This window comes from Molothrus ater, chromosome 15 (genome assembly GCF_012460135.2).
Source record: "Molothrus ater isolate BHLD 08-10-18 breed brown headed cowbird chromosome 15, BPBGC_Mater_1.1, whole genome shotgun sequence".
Taxonomy (NCBI): Eukaryota; Metazoa; Chordata; class Aves; order Passeriformes; family Icteridae; genus Molothrus; species Molothrus ater.
This window is the reverse complement of record NC_050492.2, coordinates 5,039,190-5,061,478: the sequence shown is the minus strand read 5'-3', so window position 1 is coordinate 5,061,478 and position 22,289 is coordinate 5,039,190. Positions and strand designations below refer to the sequence as shown.

Here is a 22,289-nt window from a genome sequence, read left to right as displayed (position 1 = left end):
TATATTGTCTTTAAAACTGACTACTTTTCCAAGTTTACATTTCCCTTGGAGCTGCAGTTGTTATTCCTTCATAGGAAAATACTATGCTTGTGTGACAGGAGATATTATCAGGTGTTGAGCAGGTTGGTTAACATAACAAAACAAATGGAAAATAATTCTGTCAGTGTTCTTTATCCTAGCTATCACTTTAAGTACACAGAAATTCCTAATATTTTCTTGCATTTTATTTAGAAATTCACTATCTCTTAAAAGGAAACAGGTATTTAACAAAATTATTCCACAGTTTGATCCATTTTGGGGCTGGGAATAGAAAATATGCACTCTAACTCTTTTTCATAAAATTCTATTTAAAAAACCCAAATAAACAAACAATCTCACCACCACCTCCAAAACCCACTATTACTTTGATGGTGTTTGGACCAGAGCTGGGGAGTTTTACAAGAACTTCATGATTGGCCATGAGGCTTCACTTTGTGTTCTTTCTCTGCTGCTTGTGAAGGAAAAAGTAACAGGAACTGAATTGGGGTTGGTTTGGTTGGAGACTGGACAGGGACTGGTTCTAAGATGGATGCAGGAGAAAATCCCTTACGTTGTGTTGGTTAATCCAAGGTATCTCCATGCTTTGAATGGGAGATTCCAAGTCTGGGAATCTTCCCCCTCTCTCTCTCTGTGCATCTCTGCTGAAATCTGAGTGCAGAAGTGCTGGGAGCTCTCAGGTGTGCCCAGGAGCTGCTGCTGGCCCACGAGCTCAGCTCTGAGCAGGGCTTTCCCAGCCTTCTGCTGCCAGACAGGAACACTAGGGGAGGCTCAGCCTGGAATTGTCTTTCTGCTGGCACTTAATCAGCAAGGAGAGGGAGGAGAAGTGCACAGAAGGAGAGCAGAGCAATTGCTTACAGAATTGCATACATCTGTCTCCCTCAGGTTTAGGAATGGTAGGAATAACACATCACTTTGTAATAAATGAAGCTGTAGTTCTTTTACCATTCATTAGAGCTTGGAAAAGTTGGAAATATGGGCCAAGAAAGTAAAGTGTTAGCCTGAAGGGTTGCATTTCAATGTGGGCTGTGTGGGGTAGATAATAAATAGTCATGTTTGCTACCTAGCTCCAGCCTTTTTTCTTCTCAAATCTGATTTTGTCTTTAATCAACGTCAGCACTTGAGGAGAAAGCCACACATGTATACTTTTCTCTAAGCCAGAATATCATCAAAATCAGGTTCATCTCCATAAGGTGATGCCAGAAATGTAGCTGATGGGATAGGGAGGAAAAGAGAGTTCTTAGACCCTGACCCTGTATCAGAACTGCTCAGCAATAGCTGGACCCTCACAGCACCAGAGGGTGCAGAGAATAAAACCAACTGTATCCCAGCCAAAAGCAGCCCAGCCTGGGCACCTCAGAGTCAGAAAGGAGCAAGGCAGTTTATAAAAGACAGGTAAAGAATTCTTCTGTCATTGATGGGAGAAGCTAGGAAATGAACTTTACATTCAAACCACACATTCCAAACATTTCTGTTTCCTGCTTCTAGTTAGTTTGCTGCAGGAGGGACCAGAGCAGACTGAATTTATCAAGAACTGAGCAAAATTAAGTGTGCATCAGAGGTTTTTTAAAAAAGAGAGGCCACTTCCAGAGATTAGACCTAAATTATGGAACTCCTGCCAGCAAAATCATTATAGCTGTGAACATAACAAAAACTTGAAAAAGGATGGAATGTCTTAAATCAATGTATTTTTTGTTATTCTTACTTTCTGTAACTGACTGTAGTAGCAAAGACTGAGTTATATTTATTCTTTTAATTTTAGACTTAGCCCAGTCTTGAACTTGATGTTGTGTTGAAGGCAAATTTATCTTATCTGTGCATTACTGGTTTCAGAGAGCTTCCTCTGAGGCATCTTGTAGTGATCACAGCTGGATTTGATTAATCTTCAGAAGGGCAATTCATGCAGTTTGTGATCAGCCAAATGAGACCTTTGCCTAGGGGTTAGGTGAAAGTAACCTTTGCTTAAATGGTGATGCTTTCTAGGCTTAGCAGGGATAATGAGTACAGTAGTACATCATTGAATTCAGCACCCTGTTAGTAAGTGTTTATATCCTAAATAACTGAAACAGTAAATTTCTGTACAAGGAAGTGCACTAAAGAGATAATAGAAGTAATGTCCTCATTTAAAGGAAAACATCTATTCTATTGAGAGACTATTCACAGCATGTAGATTATGGGCAATGATGATCAAGTACATAACATTATATTACACTGCTAAACTAGAACACTGCTGATCTGTTTTTGTATGAGAGATTATGTACACCTTAAGGGAGCAGCTGGGTTTAACTGCCTTCCTTTAATGAAAATCATCTAGTGGTTTCTGCAGGAGGGGATGAAGGGACTGAGGATGGAGACTGCTAAGCTCTGTTTCATGTGAAAAAGCAAAAACCTTGTGAATTTCTATTTTTGGTGCTGTGTTCTTCAAGGCAAAGGAGTTTCTTTCTTTTCCACCAATAAGGATCCGACGTTATCTATCTCTTTTCTCTTAGTGACACCAGCAAAGTAGTAGATGCTACAAGAATCTGAAAAAAAGCTTTTAGTGTGCAAGAATGGATTCTGCCTGCGCATTTCAGTTCTGCTTTGCAGGTGACATTGCAGGGGGGGCAGTTCAGTTCCTCTCTGCTCCCTGGGGCAGGGGGTGCTGTCTCACACTGTAAGAAGCCACCCTTGCCTGCCTGCTCGTGCTGGCAGTGCAGTTTGGCTGGTGGCCCAGCGTTCTGTCTGTGGGCACACAGCAGAGCAGTCTGACTGGCCAGGGCATGGCAGGCAGTGGGGCTGCTGCCCTGCTCGTCCCCTACGAGGTCTTGCTATGCCTGAGCTCCACTATCAGATGATACTCCTTGAAGGAGACACTAAACCTGTACCCCAGGCCAGGCTGTGCCTGCCTTTCCTCTCTCCAGTTGATGAGTGCTGTGGTTTGTGCTGGCACTGGGGCAAGGAGGGCTGGGTTGTTCTTGCTGAACTTTGTCATTCCACATGGAGTGTTCTGGGCTGAGTGGATATGGAATGGCTTAGGTCTTTTTTCTTCTTTTGTAAGACTATACTTCATCTGCCAAGTAATAGCAGGGTGCCCAAAGGGGGGCAGCCAGGATGGGGAAGGGCTTTGATGGGAAGCCATGTGAGGAGCTGCTGAGGGCCCTTGGTCTCTTGGAGAAGAGGAGAATGAGGAGAGACCTCCTTCCATATACAGCAGGGTACAGAGGGTCCCCTTTCTTGTGAGGGGAAGAGAAGGGGCAGACACTGATCTCTTGTCTAGGGTGACCCATGACAGGACTCAAGGGAATGGCCTAAAGTTGTGTCAGGAGCTTTAGGCTGGATATCATGAAAAGATTCTTCACCCAGGGGATGGTTGGGCAGAGGAAGAGGGTCCCCAGGAAAGAGGTCACAGCACCACCTGACAGAGTTCAGGAGGTGTTTGGACAATGCTCCCAGGCACAGGGTGTGAAGGTTGGGCTGTCCTGTGCAGGGCCAGGAGCTGGACTCAATGATCCCCTTCCAACTCAGCTTATTCTGTGGATTACTGGACAAATTATTTCCAGATTTTATTTATCCTCTATGTGAGTATACAAGGATGAATATACAAGGTCTACTGGTGGTCATCTGATGGCATTGGTACCTAATGTGCAATAATGGCTGAGTAAATGAGAGAAAAATGTTAGTGGAAGCAGTTCATATGTCATTCAGGACATGTGGGCAGTTTCATCTTAGGAAAACAAGGCATGTAGGAGAACATGGTCCAGAATAAGAAAAGGTCTAGAGAGTATAACTGTAGTATTTCCATCTTCCTTTCCTCAGATTTTACAGTAAAATAAGGGATAGGAAAGTATCAGGAATTATAGAGATCCATTTCTATGTTTTGGATGTAAAATACATATCTGAAAACCTCTTTTATATATGTATGTATGTAGATATTAAAAAATGATTATCCAAGTACAAGTTATTCTGTCATTATATGCTGCCTTACAGAAAAGTCTCAAATAATATTTTGCAGAAGCAAATGCCACAAGTTAGTATATAAAACGAATTTAAAATCTACCAGCAAAGAACATGTCTTTACTAGATGGGGAAATTTCTAGAATATTTCATGTCTACCATCAGGTCATAAGACTATAAAGGGATTTCTGAGAAGCAGCATAGAAAATCCTTTCCCAGAGGTTCAGAGGCTGATTCCATTTGTGCTCTTGATATGATCCACTTCTCAATTTTTTAAAATTTTGTCAGTTGCTGGAAAATGCCAGGTTCCCAGATAATAAAACTCAAATGGGTGAATGAGTTTTGTGAATAGTGTATTTCAGTGCCTATACCATTTTCCTCAGACCAAGTAAGAACAGGATGCTAATCAAAGTTAAATCATCTGTGCTTGTAAGGGCTGCTAAAATCCACAGAATATCATCAAAATGTTTACTGTGTATGTACAACAGCTTAATTTAGCTAATATATTCATAATTCAGACATGCCATCAGCAAACAAGAAAATTTGAAAAACTTCATTTTCATTATGAGTTTAGTAATTTTAACATGTATCTAATGTCAACATTATTCTACCTTGGGTGGGCTACTATGATTCAGTTCGGTCCATTTTTTATATTCATTTTGGTTTGATTTTGACTTTTTATTAATAAGTCTAACCTTAGTTTGCTAATATGGCTAGAGCAAAACTCTAATCAATCAAACTGGTTTTGTTAAATGTCTTCTAGTGAAATTGCACATGATTAAAGTTTACATTTTCCTTAACAGTAGCTTTATCTGTCATGCTAGAACTCTTCACTTATTGAAAAAAATAAAAGGCAAAAAGATGACAACAAGCAAAAAATCTCTAGACTGCAGTGCACTTGGGAAGCTCATTTTTAGGAGTGTTGAGTTCCCTGCTGTTGACTAAACCACTAAATTTCTGATCATTACATTAACTATTAGAGGGCAGATAAAAGATGCTCCTAACTAGAAGGGTTTGGGTTAATTTGGAGCTGGCTTTTTTAATGTCAGACATTTAACATGCTTTTTACACATTGCCACTAAATGTTCCATTCCTTGAGAAGCATTGTCTGGTGAGAAATCCTCCCCTGGCTGTGGCCACAGTGTCACTGTGGGGCTGTTTGACCTCAGCGTGACAGAGCCACGTCCAAGCCTGGTCATTGCTGGCTGAAGACGTAGGTCAGGTTTCCAGAAGAAATCCATCCCCTTCCTTTAACAGATGACCTTCAGGAATAAATTTAAACTGGGCCCCAGTTTTGCATTTTACACGTGTGCACAGACCCCGTATCCAAAATGTGCTTTGGCAGTTATACAAGACTGGAGAGGGCTGATACAGAAAGGGGAACCAGATGGATTCAAAACTCTATGAGCTTTTCTGGGTAATGTGAGAAAGAAGTTCTAATACTTAAAAAAAAAAAAAAAATCTAGTTACCTTCTTTATTAATAGAAGACACTTATTTGTGTGTTTTATTTAGTGTTTGAACTTGCATTGTGTAGCTTCATTCTGACAAATATATAGAGGAAGAGGAAAAAATAGAAACGTATTTTGGACTAAACAAAACCACTGTTTTAGAAACATAGGCCATAGATCTGGTTTCCCTGTGAATTAAGGAATTAGTTAAATAATTGGCAGTTATATTGCCAGCAACTTCAGTCTGGTTTTTGTTTTTAACCCAATGTAATGAAGCTCAAATTACTTTGCTTTTCAAAATCTTTGATAGCCTTAGAGACTAGTGAATATTTCCCTTTATTTTTTACTGCCCTGTTCATTACTGTAGGAAACAAGTACATAAGCAGAAATCAGGCAGCAACTCTGGACTTTGTGAGAACCCTGGGGGACTCTGAGTGCTTTAAAAATGTATAAGATTTTGTCCACTGAGTCGTTATTAACTGCTAAAGGTCACGTGTTTTGACATTGTCTCAGAAAGTTTTGCCTTTAAACCAAATGACCTCCTGATTTTGGTATTGATTCATTCTTTCTTCTGGAATATGGGGGAAAAAAGAAAACAGTTAGAATGTAAGGTCTATCTTGGTTTCTTTAGCAGATATTAAATTGCCAGTTGCACTAAATGTAAATAGAAAATTGGTGACAAAGTTCCATGTTTCCTCACTGATAGGATTGCATTCTTTCACTATCTCTGTGAATGATTTGTGTATGTGAAAATGAGCTTCATTTTAAAAAAATTCTCTTTTTGAGTAATCAAATGCATAACTTCAAAGCTCATGCTCTGTCCTACAAAAATGAGGTTACACTAAAGCAGGTTGTGTCATTAGCACTTGTCATGAGGTTTATGTTAATTAAATTATTAATTATTTGGGGCCAAAAGAGTAGCATAGAATTTAGAGACCTTTCCTACCTTTGTTTTGTATATTTCATCCATTTTAGATAAATTCAATATTTTCAAGGTTAAGTCTTGCTGTACCGTTGCACCAGAGATTTCTCTAAGGAACTCATTGGTATACAGAACTGAGCAAAATTAAAAAGAGATCTGATATTTTTGATATTTTCAAGCTGAAAATAAATCCCCTAGCTTTTTAAACTACTTATTTTTTTTTTCTTTATTTGTTTTCTCTAGGAACAAACTTCACCCTTGCAGAGCTGGGGATCTGCGAGCCGTCTCCGCACCGGAGCGGGTACTGCTCGGACATAGGGATCCTGCACCAGGGCTATTCCCTGAGCACAGGCTCTGACAACGACTCGGACACGGAGGGAGGGATGTCCCCGGAGCACGCCATCAGGCTCTGGGGCAGAGGCATCAAATCCAGGAGGAGCTCTGGCCTGTCCAGCCGCGAGAACTCGGCGCTCACGCTCACCGACTCCGACAACGACAACAAGTCAGACGAGGAGAACGGTAGGGTTTTGCTTCAGTGTGTTCCTAATTGCTATTCCTAACCTACTCAAAAATGCTCCGCTCTGCTTTCCAAGGCGAAGTTTGCAGCTTTCTCAGTTTGACTAAAGCTGGTTTTTAATGTGTTTTGTGTGGCACCCACATTCTCTGAACATGATCACTTCACCCAGGGCTTTTCTCCTGGGAAGCTGAAAGGCAGCAAGAGAGCCTCAGAGAAAAGGAAAACAATTCTTATCTCATTTGCTTCTCCTGTTTGTGCTCCTGTGGAATGTGTTTGGAGATTGTTTAACCACAGGTGATTGTTTCATTGGATTCTGGTGTGAGTTGTCTCCACTCTTTGGCCAATCAGGGCCAAGCTGTGTCGGGACTCTGGAAAGAGTTTTCATTATTATCTTTTTAGCACTCAGTAAGTATCTTTTCTGTATTCTTTAGTATAGTTTAGAATAGTATTCTTTAATATAATATAGTATAATAAAGTAATAAATTAGCCTTCTGATAAGATGGAGTCCTCCTTATCATTCTCTCCCCTCATTGGGGTTGCCTGCATTTACAATAGTTTTGGGTTTTTTTAGCATCACTATCAGCAAACTAGTATATGTGCATCATATGATAGATATTATGTGTGATCTTACAATTTACTTTTCATGCCATAATCTGTCACAGAAGTTTGTGCTCCGAGTATCCTAAATTATACTTAATGATGAGAAGCAGAAAGAAATTTCCAAAGAGAAATAGTTTTTATATGTGATTTTTCTTCACAGCTTGAAGTAATATTAATAATCCACAATGTGCTGATAGCTGTAACAATGATGCTAATTCGTAACAATCAGATTTAATTTTAGGTATTTTTTCTGTGGTTTTGAAGTTGTAAAAACAATTCTTTTGCTCTTTTATTACTGGTATTGGGGGGGCTTTTTGAAAGCAAATCTGTGCATTGGGCTGAGGCAGAACACTTGTGTTCAGTATAGTTTAAAGTCAAAGAAATGAGACTTTGGGCAAAGCATCAGTCACTTGTGACCAGACAGCTTGGCAGTAGAAGTAGAGTCTGAGTATCCTGTGTTCAGCACTGTCCTCTCAGGTGCACACATCCAAATTCAGGTCCTTGGTGTGGGTCCACCCTCAAGTTCTTACCTGGGGAATTTTCTGGGCTCACTTGTGTTTAAAGAACTCAAGACAGAAAATAGTAAAAAAGGATTTGCAGGAATTTGTCCTCCATCTATAGGGTGATGCAAGTGTAAACTCAGCTTAGTTAAAATAGAAACAAAGGGCTTTGGATCTCGTCGTTCTGAGGAGGTGAAGAGGAACCTCCTCAACGTCATGAACCCCCAGAGCAACTGTTCCAGCAGCATGACACCAGCTCTCTGCTAAGCATAATGGGATAAAATTCTGTTTGATACATGTTGGGCGCCTCTCAGAAGAGCATTTTGGTAGGTGTTTATGTTGGGCTCCTCCCTGTACTCACTGACAGTTGTGTTTGTTTCAGCAGAGTGGGTGTGCCAGGCTCTGGAAACACAAGCAACTGCTTGTCAAAGCAAACAGGGCAAAATTACAGTTTATATGTTGATAGGAAGAAGTTCAGCATAGTGCAATTGATTTTGTTTGTAACAACAGTCTTTTTTGTTGATTTAAATTGAATCTTCAAGTAATATATCCTCTCCATTGGCATAGCAGGCTACATTTCTTCATCAAAACTAAGGAGGGAATGTGCATTTACTAATAATGGTTTGTACAAGGAAGCTCATGTTTTGAAAAGAATCAGTGACTGGTTAATTGATTTTTCCTTTTAATAATACCATTCACAGAAAATATGACAACTTCCATTGATTTTAGTACAGTTTTGTTAAGGCTTCTGAGCATAATTTCAAATTAAAAACCTGACTAATAGAATTCTGCCATTATGGAATGATTGGGCTTCAGTGCTGTAGCAGGAATTCACTTCTGTGCAGGTGGTTGTCTCCATTTCAGTGGCAGCAGTGTGTCACACCTTTTGTCTAAGAAAACATAATGATCTCAGAACCCACTTTTATACACACTGTCACAGACTGATAAAAGAAGGAGTCTGTTCACTTGTTTTTCATTTTCCTCCCCATAATAAGTGAATTATTCAGTAATTGGAAATACAGTGCAGTGAATCCATTTTTCATGTTTCTAACAATGATATTAATAGGAGAAAGAACAACATGATCAAACAGCAAGCAAGTAATAAGCCAGTATGTGGAATTCATTTTGGGTTTCTGTGAGAAGGGTTTCCGTGTGTTTGGATGTTTTAAAAAAACATTACGCAAGTTTGAAGCAACTGTTGTGTACACAGAGGTGTTAGCTTCAGTAAACTTTTTAGCCTTACTCTCTCACAAACCCTGGTTAGCTCAAAAATCAATGCTTCTTCACATCACTGATTTTATGAAGTTTTGGGATACATTATCATATAGATTGACAGTTGCCCCACTGGTTCAGCACCACAGTGTGGACACTTACAAAACCATCATTAATTTCTCACACTTGTGCCCAGCAGTGGTTTTCTACATAATAAACACTGTGTCCTTCAGAAGCAGATCAATAACCTGCTAGGTGTTCATCCTCAGAGGAAGTAACAAGAATCTATATTTCAAGAGAAATTTGTACTCTGATATGGTTTCATATTTGCAGAATACCAGCATTAAGCAAGACATTACTTGGTATGAGACTTTACCTATTTATGCTTAGCAATATTAGAGGGAACTCATGATGCTCACACCTCTGAATTTATTGAAAGGACTGTTAAAGCTTTTTCCCCGATACAGCTCAAGGGTTATGAAAGAGTAGTTCAACTCTAAAAGATTACTTTTTTTTTTAATATTGAGATCCTATCACAATTTAAACTTTCAAAAAACCCCAAACAAAAAACCGTACCTCTCGCAATTTTTTTGTATCAATAAATCTATTTTGTCATCTCCAAGTAGCACAGAGGAAGCTTAATTTCTAAAAATTGCTCCCATTCAAATCCATTCACAAAGCTTGTGACCATTTTCTGTGCTTGTAGATTTTGTATGATTTAATTTTATCATAAACCAGAATCCTGTGAACCTTGAAATATTAGCAGGCTTGGAATGCTTATAGATAAATTGAAATAATGGAAGCTCATTAAGTTCCATGTTTTACTTGGTATACTGAAATTCTTCCTAACAAAAGACCTTACTGATATTTTTAAAACAGTTATATTTTCAGAAGTCTGATTAGGCTCTAAATTCCTACTGTATCTTGTAGTTTTTGCTGCTGTCTAAATGTGGCCATCTCTTCTTTAGACAGAACAATTCTGAATTTGTTACACAAATCTGTCTTCAGATTGGTACTCAACATGATGTACTGGGTTGTGAGATTTAAGTAAATTAATTTTTTTTGATTCATGCAAATGTAAAAGGCCAGTTAAAAATACAGATCACCTCTAATGTCATGTGCCAGCTTTGGAGAGAGAATCGCCTGTGGGGATGCAAGGTGTGAGCTATGGGGGTTACAGCACTGCTCCTCAATGCTTATTTTTCTTTGATTAAATCGTGTAACTATTTATTCTGAAACATCATGGCAAACTTCTCAAAAGGATTTCTTTTTTCATCAGTTGCAATGTTCTTTTCTAAGCCTACAGTATTTCTATTTCCAGAGTAAAGCTTAGGAGCTGGTCATGTTTAAGTAGTGACCTTGAAGCAACTGCTCTTTCAGGGTTGGTTTCTTCTGCTTTTTGGTTTCTTTTAAAAGTTGAACTGAAAATTATGTGCTTCTGAACAATATAAAACTTTGGAAAATAAAGTAACTTTTAGTTTAAAAATCCATGAAAACAGAATGATTGTACTTAAGGAGCATTTATGTACAGAATCTTTTTGTAACAGATCTGCAATTTTCTCTTTTCCTGCCTTCACTGTTGTTGAATGACCAGTTACAGGCTGTTAGGAAAGCAGTGAAATTCAAGTGACATAAGGCAGATGGGAGTGAAAAGCTGAACAGACCAATAACAGAGAAGAGAAGAGATAATCTTAGGTAGAGGAAAGGAGGATGGAACAGTAGGATGTAAACTCAGGGCAAATCTTGGTTTGAGTCCTGACATGAACTCGTTGGCCCAAAGTGAACCCAGAAGGAGGATTTTCAGTTTGATATGAATGTAGATCCTGCTATTCTCCCATTGTAAAAGAGAAAATTTAGAAATTTGTTGGTGACTCTTTTTTTTGGGAGATGGTTGTTCCCTTGGCACTTTCCCTACTGGTCTCATTATTGTATATAATGGATAGATAATGTGCTGCACTGATATTTTCAGGTTCAATATCCAGCAGTGTTTGCTATTGTAGACATACTGGTGGCAATGACTGATTATTTTTTTCATATTGCTTTGGTGGTGCTTTTTATTGTGGTAACTAAAAGTTGAGTATCAGACAATACCTTATGTGCATATCACTTACTAAACGAAAGACTGCCATGAATAAAGAAAATAAAGTTGGAAAAATTATAAGGTAAAATATAAAAAACTGTATTTGTGTTGTACTTCTGATTGAATCTCATGAAAAATAAGGTAAATTTTTCTTTTCTTTTTTCCCCAGGTGTGAAATTTTCAATGGCAATTTCCTACAGTAACTTCTCAAATGCATTTGTAAACTTTAAAATCAAACCTAAACCACCTCATAACTGACCTCATAGTTTATCATTGTTTCAATTTTATGAGCAGTATAATCTGAGCTTTTCCTGGGATGTTGTTGAATAGCAAACTTGGAATTACAATAGAAAAGAAAAGATGTTATTGCATCAGAGGAGTTTACAAAAAGGCACCAGACAGATGACAGCCAAGGAGTTGATTTTCTTACTTCTACTGTCGTAATTTTGACATGTTGTTATCAATATTTCATTTTTTAATTTTTTTTCAGCTTTCTATTTCACACTTCATAATTTGCAGGAAAGATTATAGCAACACTGTGGTTCTACTCTTGAGACTATTTTGGGTTTGTCGTACGCATGCTAATGTGTCTGAGTTGTAAGGGAGTAGAAAGTAAAAGCTTTTTATGTTGTTGGTCCCAGAATTCTATTTGAGTTAAACAAGTGGGAGATGCTGAAAGTTCCCCACCAAGAAATACTCACTTTGAACAACAGGAAATACTTTGCCTTCTTAAAAGGGGATGTTTAAATAGTGGTGATGCAGTTGGAGCAGGTGTGTGTCATTGTCAACTGCGTGTGTGTGGGAAACATAATATGGCCCTCATAATTTTGGGATAGAATATTGGTATTTTGGGATAGAATATCGATATTTTGGGTATAGGGAACAGCAGGGAAGATGCAGAGTTGCTCTGTATGGCATAGTGGAGTGCTGGTTTCTGTAGGGAGAACTGTCTGGGAATGTTGTGCCTGTTTCTCTCCCAGAGCGACCCAGGTAGCTTGGGAACAACAGGAGGCACTGATCTGAGAGAGGAAGAGCTGTCACAGTTGTGAAATCTGTTCCTAGCTGAGAAAGTGGCCAGATGGTCCCAAGGAAATGATGGGATTGAAATGAAATGTCATACACTCAGAAAATGGCATTGCACATGTCATACATCACCGAGGCTCCTGAAGGAGGAGAGCTAGGGAGGTGAGCTCCTGCATGGGCAGACTTCAGCTCTTCTTCAGGAAGGCTTGTAAAGTACTTTGTAAATGACAAATTTAGAAAGTCATTAAGCTCAGTATCAAAGCTCGGTTGCTTAAGTGGATCCAATTTTGATGTGCTCTCAAAACCTGAGGGCACTTCTGATAGGAAGTGGTTTCCTAATGAGGGAATTGACTAGCAGGAATGACTTTTAAAGACTTAACTACACGTAAACTCAATTTGGTCCAGGTAAATGGCTTATGTATTCAGTGCAGAGAGAGTCTAGATGATGGGGTTAAGGACAAAAAGTGGATATGTGGTACTGGTAAACTTTAAAGCCTTGTGTAAGACAGGAATATGAAATGACAGTAGTAAAAAGCTTAAACATTTGTTGCAATTTTAATATAACCCAGCAAGACTGTAGTGTAGGTTGGCAGGATGATGTGATGAATTACTGCTACACTGTATGGTATATATTGAAAGAGCTCAATAAATGCTATCTGGAACAGAGTGCTTGATGATATTCTAGAGATTAAGGATGGAGATGTGGCAGGACAGCTCTGCTTTGGTGGCCTAAAAGAGTAAACCCAAATGCTCTCTTGACATTGAGTTGCTCGTAGGCTGACAGTGAGCTCTTGGGCAGCCTTTAGATTTTCCATTCAGGTCAGTGTTGACCTGGGACATATGCAACAGGATCTTGGGTTTCATCCTCCCAGAGATACAGGTGTTTCTAGCACTCATGATTACAGGAGGAATGGATGGAATGCTAAAACAAACAAGCAGAAAACCCATTAAAGCCCACAAAAATCTCAAACCAAACCAAAAATTCCTCCTGTATATGGTGAGGTGAGGTCTCACACCATGAATGTCTATGCTGTTCTCCCTGGTTCATGTCAGTCAGGGCTTAAGCACCTGGAAAATTTTCCATTTCCTCAGAGGTGACTGCCAGTCCCACATTCTGTGCCCTGCTCTGGCACAGCATCATTGGGCTTTTTGTCCATCTCCCTTTCGAGGGCCAGCTGAAGCTGGATCCTGTTTGCAGTCTCTCTCTTCATGATATTTTTTTTTGATAATATGAATGTCCCCCTCATAATCAAATGAACTAAGGCAATCAGGAATTGAGACTGAGGAATTGAAGTCCAATATTTAGCCAGGAAACTGAGGAAAACAGAAATATGGGCTGGTGAATTAAGGCTATCAGGAAAATACTGCAGCAGCTGGGTGCAGAAACTGCTGAGGTTAGCTGGGATCTTCCTTTTTCCTGAATTCTAAGGAAAGAGCTTTTGCCTGCAGCTGTATCTACATCACTGTGTGAAGGTCACAACATGGAGAGCTTAAAAAAAAACCTCTCAAAATAACCACAAGATTTTTCAATTATTATTTAATCATGAGCTTTTCTATCTAGTAGAGAAATGATGAAACTGTTTAACAAGAACTCCATTACAGCACATTATTCAGTTTGTCAATTATTAGTTTTATAAAAGAAAACTTAGATGATATAGGTCACCCAGGTAAGCAAGCAGCAGCACCTTTGTTCAAACCATAACTGAGTTAGAATAATGCCTTTTTATTCTTTTCTGTAAAAGAGATCTGTGTCTGATAAAGTCAATCCAGCTTGGTGCTAAATGCATTGTGTGTGGCTGATGAATGATAAAACCTTTACAGGGAGGTTTGCAGGTTTGTCTGTACTTGGTGTTTAACTAAATTTAATAAAGTGAAACAAAACCTAAGTATTTTACTTGTACTTTTCCCTTGTAAACTGAAGCACAGATCATAGGAATCCATACTCTGAATGTATTTTGTGTTGCCTTTCAAAATGAAAAATTTTACCAAAAGCTTCCTCTAAATTCATCACACCCTAGACTGGTACCTTTCCTCATGTACGGTATCCCACTATTAATAATGTCTCTAATTACAAATACTTGCATACTTCACTGATTAGTGCATAATTACATCAAGGTACACACTGCTTTTTCTAGTCAATACTTCATTTATAAAGCTCAGCCTTAGTCTGGCCAATCAGCCCAGGTGCTGCAGTGAATACCTACTGTCACATGTGTAAAGTGACGTGTAGGTGGCTGTTTAAGTGTCATTACATTTTCTAAATATTTCGTGGGATGTGCTTTGTGTTTATGCTCTGCACTCAGTTCTTTCCAAGGAATCTGTCAGCTTGTCGAAGGCAATGGGTGTGAATTGATTGTTAATGTGATGTTGAAGTGTCACGTCCTACTCAGGTAGGATAGAATTCCCCTTTGGATGGAAAATGGGTGGGAAAGGTTTCAGATATATATATTAGAATAAATAGAGATTTTTGACAATAAATTATCCCATAACTAATGAATTTCGAAAGATATTATTCATTTTTTACTCTCTTTTATTATAAAACTTTTTTCACTTAGTTCTTAAGTAGTAAGTTGTAAAAGATGCTTCCTAAGTTCCATTCCTTAGGTCAAAGGAGAGAAAATCTAATTAATAAGCCAGATTTTGTTGGTAGTGGTGTTTGGGTGGTTTTTATCCATAAGATGTTCTTTTGTGACGTTTTGCAGAAGCTCCTGGCAGAATTGAATGGCTTCTATCAGATACTATAGGAGCAACCTGAAAATTAGCTTTTTTCTTTTCTTTTAATTTCCTTACATTTCACACAGGTTGAAAACAACTTTCTGTTTAATTTAAGCTTTTACAAGTCCTATGACACTCCTTCCTTGGCAGTCATAAGGGAAGTACTTTTATCTATTTGTTGAGCCTCTCTGTAGCATTTGAAATCGCTGACTCTCTTCTCTACACTCTTCCTGTAAGAAGCTCAGGGGATGATTGGCAATGATTCAGGAAGGCTGAAGCTCTGCCTCTCAAATCAAGTGAGAGGTTTCTTGTGAGCAGCTGTTTGTCCACTTGCCTGTTTAGTCTCTGGCTCGCAGACCTCTCATCAAAGTTCTTCAACACCTCAAAAGCTGTTGGTAGCACCACAGGGACCATGCTGAAATCTTAACCATCTGTGAACAACAAACACTATCTCTGGTAAAAGTAGAGGACCATTTTTTCAATTTCTATTTTGTCTGTCTCATGGTTAAAGAACATCAGATTAGGCTAAGCCCCTAAAAGAAAGATGTGATGATACTGGGGAGATGGAAGTACCTTGAAGAACTTGTCTTTTCCTAAAGTTACCTGCTCTCAAAGGCTTGTTACCATTGTTCTTGAAGTTAAACCCCTACATTTTTCAGCTTGCAGTAGGACTCCTGTCCATGTAACAGATTTATGTGAAGTTACTTTAAATGTTTTTCCCAGCCCAAATAATTGAGCCCCGTTATGTGCTTCTCTTTGTCATCACAGGGTGCCATTGCTGTGATTCCATGTTGATGTGCTAAACCCACTGATTTTTGGAAGAGGCACTGCTTCTGTGTGGTACCACTGCTTTTAGTTGTGTAAAGAAATGGCAAGAAAAGTGGCTTTATGGCAAAAGAGCTATGTGTAGATTGAAAAAGTAGTTGGAACAACCCAGTGCTAAAACGGGGCTGTTTTCCTGGTGTCCATTTGGGTTTCTTACATTTCCTCAGCACCACTTACACTGTAGTGGTGCACAAACTCATTTCTTACCCTGAAAATAACCACAAGTTTCTGGATGGTCAGAACTGTGCAGCAGAACAGCACAGGTGTCAGAGGAAGAGGCAGTTTTATTTGTGAATAAAGTCCCAGAAGGAGCTGTAGCTACTACAAAGTAAATTGCTAGTGTATTCCATGCTGGCTCCTGGAGGCACCTGCTCTAATACTGAATATGTGTAAGATCCTGAGACTTGTGTGTACTATTTGTTCATTAGTCTGTGCTTGCACAGTGATTGTCCATCTGTGCTCGGGTCTGAAAGAGAGATTTGCACAAGCTGGACTCTAGGAAACATGATTCCTGGAATGTATCACAAGTACAGTTCATCCCCAGAGCATATCAGACTGTATTTAGATGCAATACCAACTCATATTTACACCTTCTGTCCTTTGATATTTTCTCTGGGCTCCCAAACACATAATGCAGCAATCTGGGTAAATGAAATAAAAAATATGAACTTATCAAGCTTGATTTCCTACTGGCTGAGATGGAAGATGCTTTGGTAGTTTTTTAGTTTTCATTTTATTAAGAAGCATGCTAATATTATTGAGGGCCTTCAAATAGCATCTCTCTTGCAGCTGAGCAGCTATTCAGTGGGAAGGATGACTTTTGTGGTTTCTGAAGTTGTTATAAATATCTCAGGAACTGCTGACTGTTGGAGTCATTCAGGCTTTTCAGTAGCACGTTGCTGATGGGAGAAGATCATCACTGAGTGGGTGAAATTGTATTTGCCTGAAAGTCCAAGGAGCCCATGGAAACCAAAACTTCCTTGCCTTGTTTGCCCTGTTGAAACTGAGATACCATCTTGTAAAAAGGCATAATATCATTCCATTACAGCAACATGCCTGTAGGCAAGGCACAATATGTGAGCATCATTTGTTTGCTCAGAGCCATGACTGTCATTCAGAAATATTGAAAGGTAGCAGTTGGATTTTTTCACACAAATGGTTAAGGGACTTTTCTCAGCATCAAATTAGCGTTCAAGAGTGAAAATATAGCTTCTGTTTCCTCAGATGCTGAGCTGTAAGAATGAGTAATCGTGATTCCTGGGGGAATTTATTTTGTTTTTTTAACTTGAGTGGCACGAGATAAATAGGTTTATCAGTTTTCCACAGAACACTTATATTTAGTAAACTTGAAATGAGATGAATTACAGTAAAGTTACTCCTCTTTCCAGTTTTCTTTAGGAGGGGAATTATTTTAAGGAGGCATGTGCTATTTATACCTCCCACATAATGCTGTACCCTCCAGCTATATCACACAGTGTGGATATGGACAAAACAAGGGATGGCTGTAATTGCTTAAGTGACTGGAGTTTGTTTTTTGTAGTTCTTTTATTTTTTTTTCCTATTTAAACTACTTTTGCTCAGTGAAACAGGACATGACTGACTCTTGTGTTCAAAAGTAGTTTCTGATCAGTTTTGTTCATTGCACAGAAAGCGTGGGGCAGGAAGGGTTGAGTCAAGGTTAGGACTCTGACCAGAGGGGCAAAGCCAAGAGGAGTCCAAGGAGGTTCCATGTTTGGGGCAGCCAGTGGAACACCACATCTGTGAGGGAAGGAGCAATCTGCCATCCCAACCAGCTGCTCCCCACGTGTGCTGGGTGTGCTGCTCTGCAAAAACAGCCCAGAGCAATTCAGAGACTAAGTTCTGAAAGTTAATATCTATATAAATTCTGGTTCACTTTAAAGCCTCTTTTAGTACAGCAAACTTTCCAAGCTGTATTTCTGAAGCTAATAATATATGTAAATCAGTTCGTTTCCTTCTTTCACAGAGTTCTCTACATTTTCAGTATTAAATAGTGAAATAATAATCCTTATGTGCCCAGTCCTGTCAATATATCCCTGGGCAGCTTCTCAAAGGCTCCTTGAGTCTCAATCATCTATATTCATTTGCCAGTTCTAATTTTCTGGATAATTACTGCATATTTCAAGACCACTTCTGTTGTGATACTTAGCCAGATTTAATTCTTTCAGATACTTTATTTCTTAACCTATAATTTGACTTCCCTGAGAGTATTTGAAGATGGGTATGCATATTCAGTCTAGTCCTAAATTTTGGGATTGAATCACACTCCAAGTGTGTCCTCTGTCTCAATCAGGACTCCCTGTCCTGTCCCTTGAAGGCTCCCTATTTGTGAGCTGAATGTCCTTCACAGGAATAAGGACACTTTGTACATAATGGAGGCCAGCATCAGCTCTTGTGGGTGACAGAGTGCCATCTAATCTTTCCAAATGAAGGTTTCTATTCATTTAAAGCAGAATTTCTCCTATGTTTTCACTTTTTTTTTTTTTTTTTTTTTTTTTTTTTTGTGGTGCGGTTTGAATTAATTAATTTAATTTTGCTTTTCTAGGTAGCAGGACAGATGAAGACAGTCTAGTGTGATTACAATTATGTGGGGGTTTTAGGGGTTTTTTAAAGGAAAAAAGATTAAGAGACTTGTGATAAATGTTAGGAGACTGACCTATAACCACAGTAGGCAGACATTAATAATCAGTGTTTTCTGTGTTATCATCAGTCCAGCTGTTTTGCTAAAGATCCTGAGAAAACGCTCTGGGAACAGCCAGTACTGCAGTGCTTCAGCTTGAAGGCTGGAGCTGAGGGGGAGGATTTGGACAGAATTCTGAGGAGTTCACAGTCAGCATCATGAAGATAAACAATTCTACATGGTGAAGAGCAAAGGAGGTAGAGCAGGCATCAATATGCTTTTTCTGGCTTTGGTCAGTTCCCTGATATTTTATATTAAAGGGTTTTTTTTTTTTTTACATTATACTTTTTACCATATTTTTCCCCCATAATTTTCAATCCTGGTAAAAATATTATGGCATTTGCCTGTCTTTGTCTGAAAGATAATTTATTCCACTTTCCTACATCTTTCTAATGTAACATAGTGCCTTGAGTTTAAGACATTAATGTGGTTCCAGATAATCTCCTAGTCTTGTTTGACACGTGATGGCTTAAAAGCACTCTTTATAGAGCAGAATATTACAGTATTAATGTGCAAAGTGAGGGTTATTCTCTTTCTCTACATCTAATGAATTCTTTGCATGGCTTAAAACAAATGGAGGAACAGATCATCTTATAGAAATAATTATCATCTTAGAAAAACCATCTGAAGAAATCAATATTTTTCTTTTCCTGACTTTTGTCCCTCCTTATTTGAGTCTAGTTCATGAAGTAATGGAATGTTAAAATTCTTCAGATCACTTCTGTGGTGATAAATTTTGACACTTTCAAATACTGGTTTCATATATTTCCTTTTTGTTAGCCTTCTTTGCCATATGTACTGCAATATACTCTAATTTTTTTTCTTAGCTTGAAAGAAATGTTGCTTTTTTTTCTGCAAACAAAATCTTTTCAAAACATTTTAGATTTGAAGAATTTCTTGAGTTTCTCTGTTATGTCTCAGAGGAGTAGAACATATGTGGCAAGTTCTCCAGAAAGAACCTCTCAAAAGAACATATTAAAGATGAAATATAAGGATTTTTAGATCAAAAGGATAATGATTTTTTAAAAATCTTTACTATGTGATAAATTAATCAGAAAGTATTATAAAGATGTACAAACTTGCAGAAGGAGAGAGAAGGAAGACAGGGACTTGGAAATGAGCGTAGGCACAGACCTGGCGACGCTCAGGAGCTGGTTGTGAACCAGAGCTGTAACTCAGGCACCTGTGAGAACCTGAGCTGGGTCACAGGGAGCATGATGAGGGAAATGGCTTTGAGCTCCAACCCTCATTTCACCAGCATGGTGCTGTGTTTGCAGAGGTGCTGTGCCCTGATAATCAGGGGCTGCTCAGAAGCCTTCGGTGCCTCTCAGGCCCTCCTGGGCACCGTGGGCTGAGCAGGGGAACACAGTTCTGCCTTCCTGTGACTCCCCTAAAGAACACACACCCAAACTGATGCTAAAAGCAATCAGCTAACGTACATCAGGATGAACCAAAGTTGTGTATTTCTGACAGGAATTCTAACAGACTTGACTCTATAACTGTGAAAAAAAAAAAGCTATTTAATAAAACCCCAACAGATTTTCAGAGCAACTAGACATATGTATCTAAAAGAAATGCTGGACCAAAACACCTCACACTATGATAATTTCTGTTTCAGATTTCTTGTGTGAGCATGTATATGACTCATTCATGCTTTAAATGCAGTTGTGAATGCATTTATCATTTGGTTAGTTAATATTTTTTTGCATTAGAATACAACCATAATGAAACCTGTTCTAACAGAAAAGCCAACAGCAGGAAGGGAGAGTGTATTGGAGATTCTGACATCAGATTCATAGATAAGCCATGCCTATACCCCAAAACCAAAAATACACTGTAATGAAATTTATATTCTATATTAAAGTCTATCTAATATTCAAGATCTATTTTACTTATTTATGAAAGGCTGAATTCCACAACTCTCTGAGCTGTTATGATGCTTGTGTTGTAACCACAATAGGTTGTAATCAAGTTTAGTACATCTCAACATTCAAAGGAACATTCTTGAAAATTCTTCAAGAGTTGGAAACTAAAATCTTGGTTCTGCAAGTCTGTCAGCTTTAATGAAACAATACTAATGGTATTTCAAAAAGGATTTTGAGAAATAATCAGAGAGCAACTTCATTATTATGATTGATCAATAATAATGAAGGAAAGTTCTGGTTTGCCTGTATAGAAACTGAATTTATGGCAATGCTACAAAAATCTGGTCATTGTGGGTCTGGAACTTGGAATGAGCCTGCACAGCTCCAGCAGTGCTCAGTGTACCACAGTGAAGTCCATACTCCAATTTTTTTGTGCCCAATAAAGCATTCACCAGTCTGGGAAATGGCTGCAAACCTGATGTATTTTGTTCTGTATCCTGATGGTCTGAAAATACTGACTTATCTTTTAAAGAGTTTCAGAAGTCTGAGGCATTAAAATGTCAGAGGCAATATTTTTTATAGACTCTTTTCTTATCTAATTGAAACATAAAGTCCAGTAAGTGAATTGTGATAATTTTGTACAGGAGCCTCTATGAAAGCTCCATCCCATTAGGTAAATGTGTTTTAGTGCTGTTACTGAGGTGCTAATAGAGAGCCCTTGCCAAGCAACCCTTTTTTGCAGTAGCTAAAATAGCTAAATTTACATGAACTTAGCTTAAACAGCTAAATTCATGTATATTGAACAAGTGCTTGAATTCTGCTTCACAATCTGAATTAAACATTTGAAAGAAAATTCATCTCAGAGTAATTTTGTTACCTAGGGATTATTGGTCACCCAGGTGTACTCTCACCTGGGACTGCAACAGGCAGCACCTGAAGTGTCCTCACAACAGGGGCTTGAGTCACAGCTGAGGTGGTGTCCTGTGAGCCTCTGAGCATTGCTGCTGTCCTGGGGAGCCAGTGAGGAGCTGTGCCTGTCAGGAGCAGCTTCCTGCCCTTCCTGCCCTTCCTGCTTGACCTCCCCTCTCCTCAGTGTTTTCCTGGTCCTTCTCCCACAAAAGAGCAAGGATCTCATCTCCTCCTAGCATAACACAGCTTCCTTTTGTCCATGTTCCTCTGGACATGTTTGCTGCTTGTTTTGCACTCTTATCAGTCAGGTTTTGGTTCTCACAGTTTTTCCTATGTCCTGTTTGTCCAGCTGTATCACAGCTCTGCTTTGGCCCCTCTGGGGTTATATATTATTTACATATTTTATTGAACTGCATTACAGAATGCTTCAGCCTTATTGCTGTTGGTGCCTCTTTCAAAATTAAATGTGAAAAAGTGTTCCTGTGCTGTTGGTACCTTGTGCCAGTGTTACCTGGTGTAAGGGGATAGAATATAAGAAAATAGTGTAGAAAGTAATCTCACCCCTAAGGAGTTGCAGCTGGGCCAATTATCAAAGATTAGGAACAGGCCTGACTTTACCAGGCCACAGCTGTAAGCAATGAGCAGAAGATGCTATAAAAGAGTGGGGTGGGTGGGTGGGAGGGGAACTGGAGTCAGTGGCTGCTTTGTGAAGAGGAAAGAGTCAGTGCTCTGAGGAGCTGCCCATGAGAAACACCAAGAAGGTTTGGAACTTTTGTGATAAGGAGACAACAGCATGGAACCCCTGCAATAAGATCACAACAACCTAGAGCTCCTCTGGCAGAAGGCAGGCAGCCTGCCTGAGGGATACAGCACCCCCTGCTTTGGCTGGGCTGTCCCAGCACAAAAGAAAAAAGTAGCTTAAAATGCAGTTTTAAAAACTATTTCTGTTAAATCTTTACAACCTTTATATAACCCATTTCTGTCTATGGTGTCCAGAAAAGGGAG

General features: G+C 38.9%; 1 protein-coding gene across 2 annotated transcripts in view; it reads left to right on the top strand.

Annotated features, from left to right (window-relative positions):
* The window catches only part of TENM2 (teneurin transmembrane protein 2), a 737,821-nt gene that overhangs the window by 283,591 nt on the left and 431,941 nt on the right, over positions 1-22,289 (top strand). For both annotated transcript variants that reach the window (XM_036391814.2, XM_036391811.2), the window contains one exon: positions 6,584-6,859. In XM_036391814.2, the coding sequence (XP_036247707.1) occupies positions 6,584-6,859 (276 nt within the window). The remainder of the gene's footprint in view (positions 1-6,583; positions 6,860-22,289) is intronic.